Genomic DNA, 23,305 nt, shown 5'->3' on the forward strand with positions numbered 1-23,305 from the left:
AGGAGACCCCAGGTGAGGTCTCAGAGAAGATGAGAAAGCAAAGAAGCAGAGCGTTCCCCTTTCATGTGCCAGACTTCAGGTGACCCAAAGCCGTTGCCAGGGGGTATTTGGGGGTGCATAGGACAGGGGAGGGCGCACAGAGCCTTCTGTGGTCAGCCTCCACCTCTGCCGCCTGCATTCTCCCCACAGGTGCCTGGGGAGGCGCCTGCTCAGAGAGGGCACAGTGCCAGCAGAGGACCCAGTCTGGATTCAGGGACTGAAGCTGATCTGTGGGCGGGCTGGCCGCCCCTGCTCTGTGTCCCTCACGGGGATGTTGGGAGGATCCTGGGCTGTCAGCACTGGGGTGTGTTTTGTATGAACCAAATATCACTCAAAGCGGGGGTTGTTTATCCATGTGCCCTGGAGACCCCCAAGCACTGCTGCCCTTCCAGCTGCAAGAGGAGAAGGGAGCCCCGCCACCACCACTGTGTGCAGCAAATGCTGTAATTCTGCCATCCTTCGTCCTTTGAGGGGGGGCTATGGGGACCTTAGAGGTCACATGGAATCCAACTCCCACAGTTCACAGATGAAAAATTGAGAAGGGGGTTCACAAACGCATGAAGGGTTAATGGCAGAGATGGTGGGCTGCTCCTCCTACTGCTGCTAACCAAACACGAGGATACTGGCGGCGGCGGTGAAAGGACTGAGAGCTCAGCGCTCCCCCAGCTCCCTTGGGCACTCCCTCCCCTCCCCTCTTCCACATAATCTCAGCCCCCACCCACATGTGCTCTCGGGTCCACTTCGAAGGCCTTTTATCACCAGTCTCTCCCCAGATCTCTAACTTTGTCCATGTTGCTTCCAGCCTTGACACTCCCCCCTCCCGCACCAACCCGCCAGTGACCCCCTCTGGTCCTGACAGATGTGCAGAGTGTGGGGCTTAGCAATGAGGGGGGTTCCTGTCCACCAGGCAGGTGGAGCCGTCCCCACGTCAAGCCCTGATTTCACCTGGCATTGCCCACCTGGGGCCCCCGCAAGTGAAGCTGGTGGCTTGGAGATAACCCGATATGGCAGATGGGCAAAGATTGCACAAATGAGGGTCTAATTGACAATCAATTGTGATTAGGAGCAAAGGGACATCTTTATAGCCCCAGACGCTCTGAGCTAAAGTTGGGGAGATGGGAGGCCGTCTAGAGGAGTGGGTACTGCGCATCTCCACGACCACGGATGTTCCTTAGAGATGGGGGAGGGCTGAGGCAGGAGAGGACAGGACCATCTCCCCACCCCTGTCCACACACAGTACCCCGCTTCCCATGGGAAAGCAGCCTGGGGTCCCCCGTGTACTCTGGAGGACCCCCCACCCCCGACTCCATCGCCCCACGCTGCTCCGGGCTGCATGCTGCAGACTTCGAGATCCTTTCCTTGCCTGCCTGCCGAAGCTCCCAGCAGAACACTGCGGGCAGGGAAGAGGGGGAGGGGAGGACCTCCACGCTCCGGGACAGGCACAGGGCTTCCATCCATCCCATGCATCCGAGTGGCCCTCAGCCTGGACCAGTCCACACCTCTCGGGGCAAGAGCGCTTTGCTGCACTGAGTGTGCGTGTGTGCTTTGGAGAGGAGTGCGGCGTGGTGGTCTGTTATGGTAAGTATTCCATTACACTTACATATCATATGTAATATACCGTATTCTATTTACTGTGCTTTAGTGATAATCACCATACATTACACTACATCCACATTATACAGGCCGTCATTTCACCTGTGTGCTCATGTTGAATGAAAGTTGTATCAAGAGAGCTCATATGTCTCTTCCTCACGTGAGCGTGTAATCAGAGTGAGCGTGTAACCAGAGTGAGCGCAGGCTCCTGCCCACCCCGCCCTCCACCCACCCAGCAAGGGGTGGGGGTTCTGACTGCTGTGTGTGTGCCTCGCCTGGTGACCTGCGGTGGGGCCAGGCACGGTGTGTGAGCGTGCCCTGGAGGGGCTTGCGTCACACTGAGCCTCGGCCACCCAGAACCAGGTCAGGGCCCAGTCCAAGGGACTTGCCCCTTGGCGCCCAGGACAGTGCCCAGCAGCTGTGCCTGGCGGGGTGGGGGGGGCGGTGAGGAGTCCGAGCGGTAGCTCAGGGGACGGGTCCCCATGTGCCCCTCCTCATGGAGAGAGTGGAGGGGCACCAAGGCCAGCTGGGAGCTGGCTGGCAGGGGTGAGGCTGGCTGCAGGGATGTGACTGCGTTTTCATGGATTTGTGCCTGTGTGTGGTGTGTGCTGGTGAACGAGTGTGTGAGTGCATGCGAACGGGTGTGCGCATCTATGTTCAAACTTTGCTGGGGGAGGGGCAGAGAGAGCCTAAGAGTCCCTCCAGGAAGGTGGGGGTGGGAAGGAGATAATTACCTCTCTGTGATGAGAGATTATCCACCCTCCTTCCCCCAGAGGTGATTTATAATTTAAAGATAAAGAATAATCAAGTCCTGGCAAGGAAGGACACAGTGTTGTGGGTCTGATTAGAATCTCCGGACGGACCAGCACGCGGGGGAGGGGAAGGGCTGGGGGAGGGGACGTCTGGCCTCCCCATCCCCCCACCCCGCCCCCACCTCCCTGAGGATCAGCCTGTCCGAGCTTGGCCCAAATTACAGCCAATCGGTCCCCCATTATTTCTCCCAACTTTTAATTTCTGCTTCCAAAGGATCATTGCCCGCGGTAATTGCAAAGGACCCGTCCTTGTGTGCAGAGCAGGCTCCGGGGACCGCAGTGTGGGGCGGCGCAAACCGCTCGTGCACACGCCAGCGCGCACACCCCCGCCACCAACAGCGCACACCCTGAGGACCCCGCACGCGCGCTCCCACCGCCGGCTCCCACCTGGGTCCAGCGGCGGCCGGTGTGCTCGTCGGCGGGCGCAGGGAGGAGGGAGAGGCGGCCCTCCCCCGGACGCGGGCAGGCCCCCCGAGGGCCGCAGGGCCGGGCGGTGCGCACCTCGCGGTGTAGACAAACGCACACGTAACACCCGGACCGAAGGACTTCTCCGGGAGCGGGGAGGGGAGTTTGCGGTGCTGTTTCCCCTTCCGGGAGGCTATCGATTTTTGTGTAAGCCTCCTGCCCTTGGCACGAGTTTTTCGGCCCCCGTTTTGGGGCGGGGACGGGAGGCACAGCCAGCCGTCCCCGCGTTCGAGTCCACTTCTGATGAGCGACCCCGGGGGCCGTCGGCCCCGCCCCCGGCGCGGACACGAGGCCAGGCCCTAATTTGACGGCGCGAAGGGGCGGGGGCGTGCGGGGACGCCGGCCCGAATCGCTAAGCGAGCGAGACCCGGAGACTCGAGAGCAGACCCCGAGCGGAGGGACGGAGGGAGGCGGGACCGAGGCCCGCGGAACGCCCGGGAGAGGGCTGACTACGCGGCCAAGATCCCGGGGGTCGGCCCGCGGGGACCGCGCGGCAGCCTCGCGAGCCGCCGGGATGCCCCAGCCAACTCGCGGGGCGCGCCCCGGGGCCCCCGCAATTATTTAAGGGGCTGCCTCCCCCCGTCCCAAGCCCGGGGGGCCGGCGGCGTTTCCGGACGAGCGCAAGCGAAGCGAACCGCGACAGCCGCTCGCGCACCGCACTCTTCCCCGGGCTGCCCGTCTGTCGGTCGGGCCCGGGGTGCCGTCCGTGTGTCCCGCGCGGGGCCCGCCTCCTCTGCCCGGGACCGTTCGCAGCCAATTAGGCGCGCGCGCTAACGAGGGCGGCGGAGCCCGCGGCCGCCGGCGGGCGCACGTGTGTGCGGCGAGTGGGCGCGTGGGCGCCGCCGGCGGGGCCGCCATAAAGGAGCCGGCCCGGAGCGGCGGGCGCCTGAGGCGGCGGCGGAGGCGGCGGCAGCAGCACCGGCCGAGCGCGGGGCGGCGCGGGGCGCGAGCCGAGCCGCGGCGCCCGGGCCGCCGGGGATGGGAGCCCAGTAGCCGGAGGGGGCCCGAGCGGCCGACGCGCGGGAGGCCGGCATGAGCGCGAGCGGCCCGGCAGCTCCCGGGGACGGCCCCGCGCTGCCGCCGCCGCCGCCAGCGCCAGGCCCAGGGCCCGCACCGCCTGCGCCCGCCGCTGCCCGGGACGCCATGGACGGGCGCGCGGAGATGCCTGCCTTCCCGCGGGCCGGAGCCCCGCCGCTCGCCGCCAGCGACACGGTGCCCGCGGCGCCCGAGGGGGCTGGGGCGGCCCGGCCCGGCCCGCCGCCGCGCCCCACCTCCTTCTCCGTGTTGGACATACTGGACCCCAACAAGTTCAACAGCAGAAGACGCCGCTGTGTGCTGCTGGGTCCCGTGGCGCCCGCTGCCTGCGCCCCATGTGCCCCGGCCCCCGCCGCCCCGGGACGCCCGCCGCGCTCGGAGGAGCTGGAGCGCCGCGCCCTCGTCGCCGCCGGAGCTGGAGCCGGGACCGGAGCTGAGCCGCCGCGTGAGTAGGACAGGGCCAGCGCCGGATCTCCAGGGCAGGGGCACGGGCCGCGGCTACGCGTTCGCGTTCCTGGGACCCCTCGGCGAACCTGGCCGGCCCCGCGACAAGCTCCGTGGGAAAGTTCGCAGCGCGCGGGGCCCGCACCAGCCCGCCCGCCGCCTGCGTCCGACCCGGACTCCGGGCCCGCACCGCCCGGTGCCTCCCGGATGGCTCCCCGGGCCGGCGTAGGGCTGCGGGCCGCACGGCCGGCGCAGGGTTGGCCACTGCGCGCCCTGGGCATGGCGGGCTCGCGCGCCGTGACCTCCCCACTCCCGCCGCAGCCTCCCGAGACCCCCGCCCTCCATTCATTTTTTTCCTTTTTTTTTTCTTTCTCTTTCTCTTTTTTTGGGGGGACAAATCAGACTAATTGTGACAAAACGCTGGTTATCTCTGGAAAAACAATTAAATCTCTTCGATTACAGTTAAGGGGAAATGTGCTTAGCGGCGGAAAGCAACCGCTAATGGGGCGGCCCGAGCCCGGCCCGGTCGATATCCTATTACGGCTGCATGCATATCTCTTTCAAGCACCTTGCAAACTCCCCCCGAACATCTAAATTATAGGGTCAAAATTCGGATAATTACTCGATTAAAACCTATTACACTTATTAGGGGCCGCTATTGATCGAGAATTGCATTCGACCGGCTCCTGATTGCTTTCGGTGCCCCCTCCCCTGGCCCTTCCTCCAGCCAACTTCCCGGGCCCTCTGCCTGGCAGAAAGAGGCGCACAGGGCGGGCAGGGCTGGGGGCCCTTTCCAGGAGAGGGGCCTCCAGTTTGGGGCACCCTCAGAGCTGGACTGATATGAAGGAGGAACAACCCAGGCGGACTGGAGGGGGCCCTTCAGGCTTCCCCTCTGGCGAGGTTCTGAGAGTTTCCACATAGAGCCTCCACTCAAATGGGGAACAGTCAGAAGGAAGGCCCAGTTTCTCAGGTTCAGGGAGGGAGTGCTTAGGCCCCCCTTCCTCAGTCCAGCCCTGGGCAGAACAGGAGCAAAGTACTCTCGGGTTCATTTTGGCACAGTCTCTGCTCCCGGTGAGGGGTACGTGGAGGCCCGGAGGCCCGCCTCCGGCAGCCTCTGTGGTCGCCCTGGAGGCGTCTCCCAGGACTGCATTTGTCCTTTATTCTCCAATTCTCGGTGCCACCCTCACGGGGCCTGGTGCCCGAGGACGAGACACGGTGCTGGGGGCTTGTCCTGGCTTCTTTCCTGGTTGGTTGTACGACCACCTGTGGGAGCCGGGGCTGCATAGAAACCCCCCTACCCCACGCCAGGCTGCCATCAGGTCAGACGCTGTCCTCCAAATTTCTGAGATTAGGATTGCAGCCACCTTGCGGGCCTCTGCCTGGAGCATCCGGGGCTGCTGCTTAGACAGACCGAGCGGGGACTCCATCCCAGGGATCTCAGCGCCGCCCTGGACCCCCACCACCCAGGCCGGTTTTCCCCGTCAGGCCCAGTCCAGGTTCGCTGGGGCCGCAGCCCAGGGGCTAAGTTCTAGGCCTCAAGGCTCAAGGTAGGGATGGTTCCAGGGCAGCGTTTTCGGTACCCCGAAATCGCCTCTGGTAGCGGGCTCCAACCTCACCCCAGGCCTCTGCTCCGGCCCACTCTTAAACGCTCAGTAATTGGCTGGCCCAGAGCCTTGCGGTAATTGGAGGGTAATATACGCCGAAATAAATTAAATGGCCGTTAACTAGTTTGTACATTACACAAAATGAGTTTAATTAAGTTTGTATCTGTCCCGCGGATCGATGGGATCCTTCCCCCTCGCCGTAAGCCCGGCGGTCCGGTCTGCCCCGCTCAGGCAAAGGCGCAGACCCGGGAGACGGCGGGAAGAGGAGCCGCGGGAGAGGAAGGGTGCGGGGGTGGGTGGCGCGGGAGGAGGGAGGGAGCGGGCAGGGAAACGAGAGCGCCCGAGGCCGAGGAGGCGGCAGAGAAGAAACGGAAACGGGCGAGGGGGCTCGACCCGGGGCGCGGGACGGCGGGGACGAGCGCGGAAGGGAGCGCGCCGGTCCTAACTGTCCTGTCCTCCCGCCCTGCCCGGCCCACAGACGCCGGCGACCCCTGCAAGGCGGACGAGGCAGAGGCCAACGGCTACAGCAGCGGCGGCGGCCGCAGCCCGAGCGCAGACAGCGGGGACGAAGCGCCCGACGACGACGACGATGAGGACGAGGCGGCGGGGACGGTGCGCGGCGCGGAGGCGCGGGGAGGCGGCGGCGGCCTCGGGGCCCGCGGGTCGGGCTGCCAGGGAGAGGCCGAGGCGCCCTCAGGCGCCGTCGACGAGGCCGCGGCCCCGGGTCCCCGCGGGACCTCGCCCGGAGTCCCGGGCCCGCAGGGAGCCGCGGCGGCGGCGGCGCCTGGGGGCGCAGGGACGGCCTCGCAGGGAGCGGCGGCGGCGGCCGCGAAGCCCAAGCGGAAGCGCACGGGCTCCGACTCCAAGTCCGGGAAGCCGCGGCGCGCGCGCACCGCCTTCACCTATGAGCAGCTCGTGGCGCTGGAGAACAAGTTCAAGGCGACGCGCTACCTGTCGGTGTGCGAGCGCCTCAACCTGGCGCTGTCGCTGAGCCTCACCGAGACGCAGGTGAAGATCTGGTTCCAGAACCGCCGCACCAAGTGGAAGAAGCAGAACCCGGGCGCCGACACCAGCGCGCCGACCGGTGGCGGCGGCGGCGCGGGCCCGGGGGCGGGCCCCGGCGCGGGGCTGCCCGGTGGCCTCAGCCCGCTCAGCCCGTCGCCGCCCATGGGCGCGCCGCTCGCCATGCACGGCCCGGCGGGGTACCCAGCGCACGGCCCCGGCGGCCTGGTGTGCGCCGCGCAGCTGCCCTTCCTGTCGAGCCCGGCGGTGCTCTCGCCCTTCGTGCTGGGCTCGCAGACCTACGGCGCGCCCGCCTTCTACGCACCGCACCTCTGAGCGCGGCCATGGGACCGACCGGGCGTTCCGAGGACCCGAGGGCGCCCGCAGGCCGGCTTTTTGGCAAGGCCGCGGTCGCTGACTCTGTATATAGCCGATTGCTACAGAAGAGTTTTAAATTTATAAACGACTGTCCGCGTGCGTCGGGGCTGAGCTCGGTCCGCTCGGAAGCACTTTGCCGAACTCTACCCAATCAATAAACCGAAGGAGGCCCGCGTCCCTCAAGCTGCTCGCTGCCCTTCGGCGGGGACTTCGGCGCGACCCAGGCGCCCCGCGCGGGCCGTGGGCCCCCGTTTACCCGCCGGCCGGGGTTCCCGTGGCCAGGCTCGCGCGTCCTGCGCCCCGAGTTCCCCCGCGTGCTTGCGACCTTCGCTGCGGAGCCTCCAGCCCCAGAGAACCAGGTCCCCTGCCTTCCCTACTCTTTCCGTCCCCCAAGCCTCGGGACCTCCTCTTCCCCTCCCCCCGCGGGGGGCGCCTGGGGGTGAGGAAAGGCCGAGGCTGGCGGGCCGCGGCAGGGATCGGGTCTGCCCCAGCCCTGTGCTCCTGCCTCGCTGCGCCTCGGCCCTGCCAGTCCTGAGCACCAGGCCTGCCGAGGTGGCGGGGGCGTCTGCAGCTTCCTGGGGAGCCGCCTGAGCCCAGCCCGCGGGGTCCCGTGTAGCCGCGCCTCTCCGCCCGCAGCCCGGCGCCGCGCCCCCACTTGCCGGCTCCTGGAGCATGCGGGGCGGGGATGCAGGCGGCTGTGAGAGCCGAGGCTTCGGGATGCGGGCGCTGCTGCGCAGCGATGGGGGTCCCCTCCGCCGGCACTCAGGGTGGGCTCCCACGGTCGCTGGACACCGAGTGGCGGGGCCATGTGCCTGCCCAGCCCCGCAGCTGCTCCATGGCCGAGCCCTGCGCCCGCGGGCGGACATCCCTCTCCGTGAGCAACTCCCGTGTTCTCAGAGGGACTCTTCCCCGTGCTGGTCACTGACCACGGGGCCAGAGCTGGGGCTGAGGCTGGGGTCGTGGAGCAGGATGACCCTTCGGCCAGTGGGTGACAGCCACCCCCGGCCGGTGGGAGTGGAGGAGGGCGCCCGGCGTTGCCCTCGCCCTCTCCAGTGGGCAGAGAGAGGGTGGAGGAGGGGCGGGGGGTTGGGGCGGGGCGGCTGGACCGCCCCGCCCGGCGCTGCAGCCCCCACCCTGGCCTCCGGCCTCCCTCCTCACCCGCAGCACCGCCCCTCACCCCGGGCGCCCCACCTGCGCAGGGCCGGTGCTGCGGAAATTCTGCAGTAACCCCGCGGCTGGCGGTCAGCACCGAAGGGCTCCTCCACCCACCCAACCTGCAGGCAGCTGGGAGGCCCGAATCTCAGGACGCGTGGGTGCGGGAGTGTGAGCGCCCCCGGTCCCACCGCCGAGGCCTGGCTTCCGGAGGGCGCAGGCAGTGGACAGTGGGGCCCCGAAGGCTCTCGGCCTCAAGCTTCCTGGGTGACTGTGCGCTTAGCCCAAGCAGGGTCCCGGGGCTGCCTAGCAAGAAGCGGCAGCCTGTACTTCCGGCGCTGGGCATCCCCTCAGGACTGCGGAGGAGGGGCCAGATCGATCATCCGCCCGCCTCCCCAACGCCCACCTTGGGGAACCAAGGGCAGGAAGGAGGAGGAGTTTCATGCACAAGGGGCAGCGGCTCTGGGCTCCCTCTCCCCACCCCACCTGTCACCCACACTCACAAGGTCACCTGGACACGTGGCGGTCACACCTCTGGACCCCCCAGTGTCACCAGCCCTAGCTCTGGATGCGGGGAGGTTAGAAGCCGCGAGGCAGGGAAGCGATCCCGCCCCCCTCCCCACTCCGCTCCTCCTTGGGGCCCCAGACTTAGTCCCAAGCTGGTCCCACAGCCATGCCACTGTGGGCACCTGGGCAGGCCCTGCTGCGCAAGTTGGGGGGGGGGGGGGCTCCCTGTCACTCTCTGGGGCCCTGAGGTCTCCCTTCAGTGCTGAGCCCTTGTGGGGACGGAGCTGTCAGCCTGTCTGAGCCTCCTCGAACCCCAGGCAGGGGCGGCACGGGACTGGGAAGAACAGGCCTGGTCTCGTGGGGCCGCTCCTGCAGGCGCCCACAGGCCCAGCTCCCGCCCAGCTCTCCCGCTCCCTCCTACAGGTCATCAGAATCTGCCACAAACCAGAGAACTCGGGGGTGCAGACACCACCTCCCCGGGGACCCTCAAGCTGTCCCCACCAGCCTTACTTCCAAGAGGCTTTTCGGGGACCCCTGACTGCCCAGTTCTGGGGTTCCTGAGCTGGAGGCAGAGGGGCGTGCTGGCCCTGCTGGCACCTTACCCCTGTCCCCCTGTGGCCCCACTTTGCTGTCAGTGCTGTGAGGCTCAGCCCAGAATCTGGGTGCACTCTGGGGAGGCCCTCCTCCAACCCCCAGGACCAGCCCTGGCCCCCAATCCCAGAATGGTGCCCACACAGTTCATCCTGTGGAGGAGCAGGCCCGACACAGAGGCCCCCTGGGGGCTCCCTGGGGGCTCCCCTCTCTACACTACCCCCGTCTCCCGTCCAGGGACCGCTGAACCCAGTCCCCTCCCTCCTTGGCCCAGCCCACACTGGTGGGCTCTGGTCACTTGCTGTGTTAGGATTGGCTTTGGTTGCGTGGAAGAGAAAAGCTCAATGAATGGAAATTGAAGAAGATTGTTTGTCTCTCCTGTGTGAGGGAGAGCTGGCCATTGGAGGCCCTGGGCAGCTGTGACACCTTCCCAGAATTCTGAGGGCACCAGCTCTGTCCAGCTCTCCCATTGCCCCATCCCGGCTGGGTTGGGCCTCGTCTTCATGGACACACATGGAGGGTGTGGCTCCAGCCATCACATCCACGTTCTAGGCACAAACAAAGAGAGGAGAGGGGAGCGACTGCTTCCTTTAAGTACCTTTCCGGAAGCCCTTGTAACAGCTGCTCAGATCTCATTGGCCAGAACTTGGTCACTTGACCGCTCCTAGCCAAGGGAGGTTGGGAAATGTAGTTTCTTAGCTGGGGAGACCCCCCCCCCTCCCCCCACCAACTGCCCCATGCCTGGTAAGAAGGGGAGTGGGCATGGGGGCTGCCAGCAGACCCGCTCCCCCACAGAGCACCCTAGCAGCTTCATCTGTCTCCCTGCCCACCTGTTTCGCTTAACTCTGACCAGCGCTGTTCCATCTGGGCGTGCTGGGGACAGCCCTACCTTCATAGCCACACGCTCGGGGGCACTCGCCCAGCCAGCAGCCTGCCCTGGCCTGCTGTGTCGGCCACCCCACTCCCCTGGCAGGCTCGTGCCCCCAGCTCACCCTGCTGCTGTTTCCACCCAGCCCCACATTGCCTCTGGCTGCCTGCTGTGTGGCCTTCTTTCAGAGCCAAAGCTCCAGACTGTCCACACGGGCCGCCCTCCCACTGGGGCAGGCAGCCTGTCCCACTCCTTCCTTCTCAGGGCCTGGTGCCCCTGCTTGTCCTGCTGAGCTGAGGGGGAGCCCCATCTCACTTCCTGCCCAGGACGCCCTCAGCACCACTTCCCCAACCCAGGCGCTCCCGTCCTCGTCCCCACGGGCCCCTCTCCTCTGGCTGTGAGGCTCTCCTGTGCTGCCCAGCCCTGCCCACACCAGTGGTGTGGCCTGCCACTCAGCGGCTGATGCCCCTTCCACCCCAGGTTCAGTTCTCCACTTGTGACCACGTGCCCTTGCTCCTGGGCAGCCAGTGTGACCTACCACACCCCCACCCCCAGGGTGGCCCCCGGCTGGGCCACTGAAACGTCGCTCAGCGCAGAGGGACCGTCCCTGGCCACCTGCGGCTTTCTGGAGGGCGTGCCGTTTCCAGGGGACGGGCAAGGCTGGGTGGACGAAGTGGGTGACCTGGGGGTGGGCAGGGGCGTACAGGGCATCCTCAGAAACGCAGGGACTGTCACCTGGGGGTGGGGGGTGCAGGGCTGGGCACACAGGTTTCAGGGGACAATGGAAGGTGCCCTGTCCCACCCCACACCTTCAGCGGGGTGGTGGCCCCCTCTGGAGAAGCCCCTGCCAGGCGTGACCACTCTCTCTCTTGCCAGGACACAGACCTGATGGTAGCTGGGTGCTGATCCCCGGGAGACAGACCACCTTTCCTGCTTTCTGGGCAGCAGGACACTCCCAGGGGATTAGGTTTGGCCAAGTTGACATAAGCAGTGTGTGCTACTGGAGGAGTTCCTGAGGGGGCCCCTCACAGGAAATGGCTGAGGCTACAGCACAGCCGCCTCTTCTGCAGACACAGTGATGGCTGGAGCTCCAGCAGCCACCGTGGGCCAAGAGATAGTCTTGGGGGATACAGGCCTTGTGCTCTGATGCTGGGGGTGGGGAGGGATGAAGCCCAGTGGCTCCATGCAGCTTCCTCACCAATCTGAGCACCACCTGAGGACTTTCAGTTCAGTTCAGTCGCTCAGTTGTGTCTGACTCTTTGTGACCCCATGAATCGCCAGGCCTCCCTGTCCATCACCAACTTCCGGAGTCTACCCAAACCCATGTCCATCGAGTCGGTGATACCATCCAGCCATCGCATCCTCTGTCGTCCCCTTCTCCTCCTGCCCCCAATCCCTCCCAGCATCATAGTCTTTTCCAATGAGTCAGCTCTTCCCGTCAGGTGGCCTAAGGATTGGGATTTCCAGCTTCATCATCAGTCCTTCCAATAAACACCCAGGACTGATCTCCTTTAGGATGGACTGGTTGGATATCCTTGCAGTCCAAGGGACTCTCAAGAGTCTTCTCCAACACCGCAGTTCAAAAGCATCAATTCTTCAGCGCTCAGCTTTCTTTACAGTCCAACTCTCACATCCACACATGACCACTGGAAAAGCCATAGCCTTCACTAGACGGACGTTTCTTGGCAAAGTAATGTCTCTGCTTTTGAATATGCTGTCTAGGTTGATCATAACTTTCCTTCCACGGAGTAAGCATCTTTTAATTTCATGGCTGCAATCACCATCTGCAGTGATTTTGGAGCCCAGAAAAATAAAGTCAGCCACTGTTTCCCCATCTATTTGCCATGAAGTGATGGGACCAGACGCCGTGATCTTAGTTTTCTGAATGTTGAGCTTTAAGCCAACTTTTTCACTCTCCTCTTTCACTTTCATCAAGAGGCCTCATCAAGTTCCTCTTCACTTTCTGCCATAAGGGTGGTGTCATCTGCATATCCGAGGTTATTGATATTTCTCCCAGCAATCTTGATTCCAGTTTGCGCTTCTTCCAGCCCAGCGTTTCTCATGACGTACTCTACACAGAAGTTAAATAAGCAGGGTGACAAAATACAGCCTTGACATACTCCTTTTCCTATTGGGAACCAGTCTGTCGTTCCATGTCCAGTTCTAACTGTTGCTTCCTGACCTGCATACAGGTTTCTCAAGAGGCAGGTCAGGTGGTCTGGTATTCCCATCTCTTTCAGAATTTTCCACAGTTTATTGTGATCTACACAGTCAAAGGCTTTGGCATAGTCCATAAAGCAGAAATAGATGTTTTTCTGGAACTCTCTTGCTTTTTCGATGATCCAGCGGATGTTGGCAATATGATCTTTGGTTCCTCTGCCTTTTCTAAAACCAGCTTGAACACCTGGAAGTTCACGGTTCACGTATTGCTGAAGCCTGGCCTGGAGAATTTAAGAGCATTACTTTACTAGCGTGAGATGAGTGTGAGTGTGTGGTAGTTTGAGCCTTCTTTGGCGCTGCCTGTCTTTGGGGCTGGAGCTTCAACCCTGTGTTCACAAGGCTCTGTTACTGGAGTGCTCCATTCTGTGCAGCCAACTCTGACTCCTGCTCCCTGGGCAGTCTGCCCTTGGCAAGGGGGCTGCACCATACCACCCCACACCCCCGTGGCCCCGGGAATATAAAACGAAGAAGCCACGAAAGACTGGTTAAATTCAGCTACATTAAAAAAAAATCTACATGGCAGAAAACAATGTAAGCAAAATCAGAAGATAAAATTAGGATGTATTTGCAACTCATCATGTACAGCTTGTTTTCTCACTGAATAAAGCGTTCCCACAGTTTAATAAGAAACCCATAAACTAACAGAAAAATGAGCAAAGGGTATGGAATACAATTCTCAGAAAAGGATAAACAACAAATACTTTAACACATGGAAAATGCTTGGTCTCACTCCTAAGAGAAACATCAGTTACAACTGTAAGTGACGTTCTCACGGGGCAAAGATCCAAACATTCATGAGGTGAGAACCCAGTCACGGCCAGCATCTGGCTGGTAGAACACTGAAGGTATGCCCAATACCCCCACACACGCCCCCACACTCCCACGCACACGTGCATGCACTCATGCACACTCACCCCAAAGGCATGCACATGCACCGCACACATGCACATATCCACGCACACGCACCCCCCACACGCATGCACATGCACCCCACACATGCACACCCATCCCACACATATACACACACAGGCACACACACCCCACACATGCACACCCCCCCCACACATGCACACCCATCCCACACATGCACACCCATGCACACGCACCCCACACATGCACACCCATCCCACATATGCACACCCATGCACACGCACCCCACACATGCACACACATCCCACACATACACACACATCCCACACATACACACACCCATGCACACGCACCCCACACATGCACACCCATGCACACCCATCCCACACATACACACACACATGCACACGCACCCCACACAGGCACATCCATGCACATGCATGCACACACAGGCACATGCATGCACACACAGCTAGTCAGCAAAACCACAAGACTCAATGGATCAAAGCATATGAGGAACCCTAATGAGCTGATCAGCAAGCTGCCAGGCAAGGACTCACATGCCAAGCACAACAGGTGCAGATTTACACAACTGGTCCAGGAAACACACTGAACAAACAAACAGAAACAAATGTGGGGGACGGGAGGATCTTCCAGAGTTGCCACATCATATCACTTAAAAAAAAGAGAGACACAAGAAGAACCAGTAAAGTAGAGCCCACACAAAGGGAGAAAGTGGTCAAGAGAAACTTCTGGAATAAGCCCAGATGTTAAACTTACTAGACAAGTACTTTAAATCAGTTATTGTATGTTCATGTCTAAAGAATTAAATTATAAGAATGATGTCTTACCAATAGAGTATCAATAACAAGAAACAAATTAAGGAAGAAAACAAAACAGACTTTTTCTGGACTGAAAAAGTACAACCACTAAAATGGAAAGCTCACTAGAGCAACTCAACACCAGACTGTAGTTGGCAAAAGAAAGAATCTAGGCCCCAAAGATAGGTCAACAGGTCCAGTCTGAGAAACAGAAAAAAGAATGAAGAAAAAGAGGCCTGCGAGGCCAGTGTGCGCATGTGATGGGGGTCCTAGAAGAGGAAAGAGGGACGGGCAGAAAGAATCTTCGGAGAAATAATGGCCAAAAACCTTCCAAGTTTAAAGAGAAACCACCTCTACAAGCAAGCAGCTCAGCAGAGCCCCAGCAGCACACGGACGAGTCCCTGACTAGACAGGCTTTAGTTAACAGCAGGATGGTGAAGACGGGGCATCTTGAAAGCAGAGGAAAACCCAGCTCAGTATGTAGAGGCTTCTTTCCCTGAAAGACGGACAGCGGCCTTCTCGCCTGGAACCCTGGAGCCTAGGAAGCAGTGACATGACATAGTCCAAGTGTTGAAAGAAAAAACTGTTACACCAAGGAGTCCATATCCACCAAAACTACTCAAGAACGAAGAAGAAATGAAGACATCCCCAAAGAGACAAGAACAAAGACAGTTCACAGCTGGCAGATTCAGATCCTCAGGGAGACACAGAGTGCTGGTAAAGGCAGCCTCGGGGCCGATAAGTCAGTGTAAACATGTCTACGGACCTTGTCCTTTCCTCGAGTTAAAGAGCAACTACATAAAGCGATAATCACAAACCTATGTTGATGCGCTGACAACCTGTAAGATGCAACTTGTATGATAAGAACAGTGGAAAGGAGCCAGGAAGAAACAGCTCTAAGGGAGCAGCTCCGTAACCACTGAAATCAGTCGGCGTTAATCCACACTAGAGAGCAGTCAAGTTGTTCAGCGTAATCCTCAATGCAACCACTGAAAAAATTATCTACAAATAATGAAAGGCACAGGGAATTAAAGTATTACAAGGAATTAAACAGTTATTTAACACACATGAAATCAGTAACAGAGGAAGAAAGGTTTTAAGAGACATGTAGAAAAAAAAGAAAGATGGCAGACATAAATCTTACCTCATCAGTAATTATATTAAAGGGAAGTAGACTAAACATTCCACTCAAGCAACAGAGTCGGTAGAACGGACCAAACACATGCCATCCATTAGAAAGACTTGAGATTCAGAGACGGCGAGAGGGAAGGGCTGGAGAAGGCTGTGTCACGCGAACAAGAAGGTGCACTCACGTCGCACAAGAGAGACGTCAGGCAAACGCTGTCACTAGAGACAGAGCAGGCTGCGCTCTGAGATAAAAGGTCAATCCCTCAGGAAGAAATACCGGATATAAACATATATGCACTTAGCAACAAAGCCCTAAAGTGTACGAAGCAAAAACAGACAGAAGAGGGAGAAACAGATAATGTTAATAGTTGGAGATTTCAATACCCTACTTTCAATAAGGAATGTAACAGCTGCGGTAAAGATCAATAGGAAAAGAAAACCTGAGCAGCACGAGGCACCAAGCAGACCTGCAGACTCCATGGAACAGCCACCACCAGCAGAACACGGAGCCGCACGTAACTCTCCAGGACAGACCACGCGCCTCAAATTCTGAAGGACTGAACCGCACAAGACGTGCTCTTCGCTCAGTGAAATTAGAAATCAAGTGCCGGGAGGAACTCAGGAGCACGTGGACATTAAGCAACAAGCTCCTCAATAAACGACGGGCAGAAGAAGAAGTCACGAGAGAGGCTAGAAAATGCTCTAAGAATAAACAAACATGAATACACAATACGCTAAAATGTGCAGGACGAAGCTGAATCAGTGCTTAGACGGAAATTTATGCCCATAAATGTCTACATTACAAAGCAGACCTCAAGACAATAAGCTGAACTTGCACTGAAGGGAGTATGACAAAACTGAAAATCACACATGCAAGCAACCCAAGGAAATCAAAGTCAGAGTGGAAACCAACCAAGCAAAATGACAAATAATAGAGGACAACTTCAAACAGATCAATAAAATTGATAATTCTTTAGCTAGACCAACCAAGAAAATAGAGAAGACTCAAATTTCTACAATCAGGAATGACACAGGAGACGGGACAACCAGCCTTGTTCTTGTTGTTCCGTCACCAAGTTGTGTCCAACTCTAGGCGACCCCATGGACTGCAGCACGCCAGGCTTCCCTATCCCTCACCATCTCCCGGAGTTTGCCCAAGTTCATGTCCATTGAGTTGGTGATGCCATCCAGCCATCTCATCCTCTGTCGTCCCCTTCTCCTCCTGCCCTCAATCTCTCCCAGCATCAGGGTCTTTTCCAATGAGTCCCTTTGCATCAGGTGGCCAAAGTATTGGAACTTCAGCTTCAGCATCAGTCCTTCCAATGAGGATTCAGGGTTGATTTGAAGATTGACTGGTTGGATCTCCTTGCTGTCCAAGGGGATCTCAAGAGTCTTCTCCAGGACCACAGTTCAAAAGCATCAATTCTTCAGTGCTCTGCCTTCTTCATAGTTCAGCTTTCACAATCGTCCGTGACCACTGGGAAGACCATAGCCTTGACTGTGGAATCTCTGTCAGCAAAGTGGCGCCTCCGCTTTCTAACACACTGTCTAGGTCCGTCACAGCTTTCCTACCAAGAGGCAATCGCCTTCTGCTTTCACGGCTGCGGTGGCCTGAGAGCCCAAGGAGAGGGGGTTTGCCACTGCTTCCCCTCTTCCCCTTCTATCTGCCATGAAGAGATGGGACCGGATGCCATGATCACATTTTTCTTAATGTTTAGTTTTAAGCTGGCTTTTTCACTCTCCTCCTTCAAGAGGTTCTTTAGTTCCTCTCTGCTTTCTGCCATTTGAGTGGTACCACCTGCAAATCTGAGGTTGTTGGTATCTCTCCCAGCAGTCTTGATTCCAGCTTGCGCTCCATCCACGTAGCATTTCTTGTGATGTGCTCTGCACATGTTCAGCAGGGTGGCAGGAAACAGCCTTGGCTACTCCTTTCTCAGTTCTGAACCAGTCCATTGTTCCATACAAGGCTCTAACTGTTGCTTCCTGACTGGCATACGGGTTTCTCAGGAGACAAGTAAGATGGTCTGGTATTCTCGTCTCTTTTACGAGTTTTTCACAGTTGTTATGATCCACATTGTCAAAGGCTTTGGCGTAATCCATGAAACAGAGGTAGATTTGTTTTTTTGGAACGCCTTTGCTTTCTGTATGATCTAGCAAATGCTGGCAATTTGAACTCTGGTTCCTCTGCCTTTTCTAAACCCAGCTTGGACATCTGGAAGTTCTCAGTTCACGTACTGCTGAAGCCTGGCATGAAGAATTCTGAGCACTAGCTTATTAGCATGGGAGATGAGAGTGGCTGCCTGGTGGTTTGAACATTGCTTAGGGCAGCCCTTCTTGGGAACTGGGGTGAGGATTGACCTTTTCCAGTCCTGTGGCCACTGCTGGGTTTTCAAGTTTGCTGACATGCTGAGGTAGCACTTTGACAGCATCATCTTTTGGGATCTTAAACAGCTCTGCTGGAATCCCATCACCTCCACTAACTTTGCTGACAGCGGTGCTTCCTAAGGCCCACTTGACTTCACAGCCCAGAATGTCTGGCTCTGGGTGAGTGAGCACACCACCGTGGTTATCTGGGTCATGAAGACCTTTTTTAGTACAGTTCTGTTTATTCTTTCCATCTCTTCTGCTTCTATGAGGTCTTTACTGTTTCTGTCCTTTATTGTGCCCATCTTTGGCTGAAATGTTCCTTTGCTATTTCCAATTTTCTTGAAGAGATCTCTAGTCTGTCAGCCTTACGGAAACATAAATGATTATAAAGGAATACTATGAACTGTATGGATGACCTAGATAAGACGGGCAGATTTCTAGAAATATACAAACGACTGAACTGACCATGTGGGATTTATCCCATGAATGCAAGGGTGGTTCAATATATGAAAAGCAGTTAATGTAATCCACCATATATCAACAGAATAAAGGACAGAAACCACACAATCGTTTCAATAGATGTAGAAAGTGCATCTGACAAAAATTCAGCTCCCTTCATGACCAAACAAACACTCAGCAAACTAGGAACATAAGGGGACATCCTAAGCCTGCTGCGCAGCAGCTACAAAGCGCCCAGCCACCACCACACTCTGGGAAGAGACCAAAAGCTCTTCACCTCAGATCAGGGACGAGAATAGGATGTCTCTTCTCTCCAGTTCTCTCTGGCTCTGCTCTGACGCTCCAGCCAGGGCAACCAGACAAGACAAAGAGGTAAAAGGAATCCAAACTGCAAAGGAAGAAACACAACTTTCTCTTGCAGGTGACGTGACATTGTGTACAAAAATTCCTGAGGAATCTACACACACATACACAGCCCTATTAGAACTAGTAAGTGAGATGACCACTTTCAGGATATACGATCAATGTATACAATCAGCTGTAACATCTAGGTATTAATAGCGAACAATCCAAAACTGAAATTCAGAGAACATTTATAACAGCACCAAACAGAACGAACATTTAAGAATAAATTTAACAAACGCAGATCTTGGTATACAAAAAACTACAACTGTGAAAATACAAACAAAACCTAAGTACATGGAAAGATGCTATAAGTTCACTAAGTATAAAATTTAATATTAAGATGACATTGTTTGACCTCTAACATCACAGGGGTTGGGGGTACCTACCGCCCCTGCATCTGTGGTTCTGCCTCCAAGGATTCACCCAACCACAGCTCATGTGGGACCCTAAAATATTTACTGTTGAAAAAAATCCTCGCGTAAGAGTCAACACAATCAGTAAAATCTCAGATAGCTTTTTATTTCTTGACAGAAATTGACAAGCTCATCCTAAAGTTTATTTGGAAATGTAAAAGGCCCAGAATGGCGAAAACAACATTTAAAAAGAACAAAGTTGAAGGCTTTCAAAACTTCCCACAAGGCTACATCAGTCAAGACTGCGCAGTAGCAGCACAAGGTCAGGGAACAGAAGGGAGACTCCAGAAATAAATTCAGGCGTTTAGTGTCAACTTACAGTCAATAAAGGTGCCAAGACAATTCAATGGGAGAAAGAACAATCTTTTCAATAAATGATGCTGAGACAACTGGATATCCACACAAACGATGCACAGACAGAAATTAACTCAAAACAGTTGATCCACACCAAAGACCTAAGTTTAAGAGCAAGATCATAAAACTCCTAGAAGAAAACATGACTAGACTTGGGATTAAACAACCGTTGCTTAAATACGACGTGGAAAGCACAGGCGGCAAAATGAAAACCAGACGCGCCGGACATCCAAGGCCACGCGCTCGCGTTTCAGAAAACACGGCGAGAAGGAGAAAACACAGGATGGGGGAGAGTGATCGCAAATCCCATGAGGGTCTAGTGTCCAGAACACACAAAGCGCTCTTACAACTCAAAACAGCAACTCAACTGAAAACGGGCAAAAGATCTAGATGTTTCTCCAAAGAAGATAAACAATGACCAATAAGCACAGGAAAAGATGTTCAACACAGGTGGTCGCGTGGCATCATGACTCAATGGACATGAGTCTGAGCAAACTCCAGGAGATAGCGACGGACAGGGAGGCCTGGCACGATGCAGTCCCTGGGGTCCCAGAGTTGGGCGAGACTTAGCAACTGAACAACAAGATGTTCACCATCATTCATCATTAGCAAAGTGCAAGTCAAAACCACAATGAGATGCCACTTCACACCCACTAAGGTGGCTAAAATTACAAAGACCGACGACAAGTGCGGCAAGAACAGAGAAACGAGCACCCGGATGCCCTGGCGGGGATGTAAGTGGTGCAGCTGCTTCGGAAAACGTGTCAGCGGTTCATCAGTAAGTTAAACACAGAGTTACCACACAACCCATCCGTTTCATTTCTAGGCATAAACCCAAAAGGAATGAAAACATACGCCCATGCAAAAACTTGCACACAAACGGTCATGACAGTATCCGTAATCCCAAAGTGCAAACCACCCACATGTCCGCGATGCAGGGTAAGCGTGGTCTGCTCACACAGTGGAGCGCCGTCTGGACTGAGAGGGGGATGCGCTGACAGCACCAGGGGGGCCGCTTCGGCCGGTGGCGCCACGCCCAGGCAGCGCCCAGCAGGCGGACCCGGAGAGGACCGGAGAAGGCTGGGGCAGGGCGGGGCTGCACTCGTCCTGGGGGTTGAGCAACCCTGAGCCGTGCCACAAAGCGCCCAGGCCGTGCAAGACGCCCCCTGGTGGCCAGGCTGCCGCGTTCACCCCAGGCGACCCGGCAGGCGGGCCCTAAGCGCTGGCCGAGGTCCCTGCGGCAGGAACGTCCACGCCTCCGGGACGCTTGGATCAGAGTGCACGCCGGGCCCTCGCGTTAAACACCCTGGACGATGGCTGCTGCTGCGCACACACCCAGCAAGGAGGAGCGGACAGCGCAGGGGAAGCCCGCGCACGGGCCTGGCCCTCTAGTTCAAGGCGTAGTTGAACTGGTTTGCAAACTTCTCGTGCTTCTTCTCGTCCATCTGGTTCATGGCGGTGACCACCCTCTGCACGGCTGCCCTGCGGGGAAGCACAGCGAGCCGTGACCAGGGAGGCCGTCCGGGCCCCGGGCCCCTGACAGCAGCCTGGGGGGACCGACCCCGTGCTGGGGTGGCTGCTGCACCTGGACCACTGGGAGCCCCCTGCAGAAGGGCGTCACGGCACCACGGTGAGGGGATCTGCCCCCAAGGCCACTTTGGCCTCGCGTGGCATGCCTCCCACTGCTCCCTGAGCCCCAAGGGCGGCCTCCAGACCCCAATCCTGCCCATGAGAGCACAGTCCGCCCAGCAGCCAGGTGGGCAGAGGCAGCAGGACACGCTCAATCCCCTCAGCCCAGCTTCCTCCTGCCGGGCTGCGCACGGGGCCCGGCCCAGAGCAGACACACTGTGAGGGGCAGCGGTGCGGGGGAGGAGGTGCGGCCCCCCCCCCAGAGCGCACTGCGGGCTGCACGGCTCGCCGCAGGGAGGTGCTCGGGCCGCGCGGGGAGGGTGACCCAGGCCATGCTCCTCCTGGCGTCAGCACCCACCCTGCCCTCCACCCCGGCTGAGCCACAGGGAACCAGCCACGAGCCCGGAGCCTGGGGTCACGATGCCCTGGACGCAGCCCCTCCTGTGCCCACAGCACAGGGGCTCCACGGGGCACTCAGGAAGCCACCCTCTGGCCCCCCAGACGCAGTGGTCACCGGGAGCACATCCCCTGGCCAGTGCAGCGAGTGGAGCACCGTCCCAGCATCCAGCCTGAGGACAGCCCCACCCTGAGGCCCGGGTGCTGCCCAGGCGGCGCCCCTGCGGCTTCCCTGGGCACTGGCGGTGGGCAGTGCCTCTGGCTGCCACAGCAGCGGGATGGACGGTGAGGCACTGGGCAGGCGGCCCCTCCACCCGGGGCAGAGGACGGGACACCGTGAGAAGCGCTCACTTGGCGAAGACCTTCTTGGCGATGCGCGCGCGCGCCGTGTCAGCCTGCCGCTTGAGGTCGGTGAGGCCCGAGTGCTTCCGCCGCTTGCCCTTGCCTTTCCCGCCAGGCCTGGACGAGCCCAGGTCCACCCCGGTGGCCGCCTCCACGTCCCTCAGGAACTCGGGGTCCTGCCAGTCTGTAAACAGACCCTGAGATTTCAGAAAACACCCACACCAACCTCACCAAGGCTCAACCCCTCCACGGGGGGTTAAGGCCGGGGGGTCCCCATGGAGCCCTTAGGCAGGAAGGCAACCAAGTCTGGCAGCCAGGGGACAAGGCCACAGGCGAGTGGCTGCGTCAGGCTCCAGGTGGGCTGTGGCCCACTCGGCCCCCAGCGGGGCCCTTGGCCTGTCCCTGCCGGAGGGTGGGCGCAGGCCAGCCACGGCCAAGGGAGCGGCACCCGCTGCACCTCCTGATTGGCCTGGAGCTAACTTGGCCCCAGGCCCCCATGAGGAGGGTGTCAGCTCACCCAGGCCCCTCAAGACAGCAGGAGCAGGTGGTCCGAAGGGAAACAAATGCCCCCCAGCCCCGGCCTGGCCTCACCTGCCCCAGCTGCACTGGGGCCACACCCGTGTGCCCACTTGCCAGGACGGAAAGCGTTAATAGTCCAACCTGGCAGAAGAGCTCCCAACCCGCAGGCAGAGGCCTCAAGGTCCACTCGCCTCAACCTGCTTCTCTCCCGGGGGCGGGGTGGGGTGGGGCTGCGTGGAGGTCCCTGAAATCCAGTGTCCATCCAGCACAGCCCCCGCCAGCGTCCAGACCTATGGGCCCTGGCCCCGGCTGGCAGAAGGGCGCCAGATACCCCAGACCCCGGCAGTGAGCAGCCCGAGCTGGCAGAGGGGCCGGCAGTGAGCAGGCCACGTCCAGTGGGGGGCAGCCAGGCGCCCAAATTCAGAGATGGCACAGCCTCCCCAAGTTGATTTCTAAAGTGAAGGGATACGGGGCTGCACAATCCAGATACAGGAACGATTAATCCAAGATTAAGGAAAACTGTCCAAACAGTTTATCTCCCAGTAATGGGAAGGCGTCACAGTTTAGGAACCCAGTGAATGGAGCGATTGTTTAAACACAACGGAAAAACGCTGGCACCCAGTAGAGATGGAATGAGCATCTCAGGAAAATGAAGGAGCAATTTAAAAGCCTTTGAAGAAAATCAATAGGAGCCGGCAGCGGGCGTCCTGCGTGCTGACGGGCCCTGGAGCCCCGCACGCATTGTCACCGAGGTGAGCACCGGGGAAAAGAAAATTGCCCGCGTGCGAGGGAGGCGGGATCGATACTGCAGTTAGTAAAGAGACGCTATTTCACATCTGACTGGCCAGCACTGGCCGCGGCCTCGGCCGGGTACCTGTTGTTAACAAGTCAC

At 58.7% G+C, this 23,305-nt stretch overlaps 2 protein-coding genes across 4 annotated transcripts in view; one reads left to right on the forward strand and one right to left on the reverse strand.

The window, feature by feature from the left end:
- The first annotated feature begins 3,941 nt into the window (after positions 1 to 3,941).
- Positions 3,942 to 7,609, forward strand: NKX1-1 (NK1 homeobox 1). The gene is made up of 2 exons (XM_070790983.1): positions 3,942 to 4,389; positions 6,471 to 7,609. Exons 1-2 carry the CDS (start codon positions 3,942 to 3,944, stop codon positions 7,328 to 7,330), a joined length of 1,308 nt encoding a protein of 435 aa, XP_070647084.1. The 3' UTR covers positions 7,331 to 7,609.
- Positions 7,610 to 13,189: 5,580 nt separating this feature from the next.
- UVSSA (UV stimulated scaffold protein A) overlaps positions 13,190 to 23,305 on the reverse strand; it is a 28,866-nt gene continuing 18,750 nt past the window's right edge. For all 3 annotated transcript variants that reach the window (XM_019963187.2, XM_070791946.1, XM_019963186.2), the window contains 2 exons: positions 21,904 to 22,078; positions 13,190 to 21,009 (listed from right to left, as the gene is read on the reverse strand). In XM_019963187.2, the coding sequence (XP_019818746.2) occupies positions 20,916 to 21,009; positions 21,904 to 22,078 (269 nt within the window). In that variant the 3' untranslated portion in view covers positions 13,190 to 20,915. The remainder of the gene's footprint in view (positions 21,010 to 21,903; positions 22,079 to 23,305) is intronic.

Source organism: Bos indicus, chromosome 6 (genome assembly GCF_029378745.1).
Source record: "Bos indicus isolate NIAB-ARS_2022 breed Sahiwal x Tharparkar chromosome 6, NIAB-ARS_B.indTharparkar_mat_pri_1.0, whole genome shotgun sequence".
Lineage (NCBI taxonomy): Eukaryota > Metazoa > Chordata > Mammalia > Artiodactyla > Bovidae > Bos > Bos indicus.

Bases quoted from the DNA above. Each gene is read 5' to 3' on its own strand.
- NKX1-1 (XM_070790983.1), top strand. From the start codon at position 3,942: ATGAGCGCGAGCGGCCCGGCAGCTCCCGGGGACGGCCCCGCGCTGCCG. The intron at 4,390-6,470 runs GTGAGTAGGACA...CCCGGCCCACAG, and splicing joins GACCGGAGCTGAGCCGCCGC to ACGCCGGCGACCCCTGCAAG.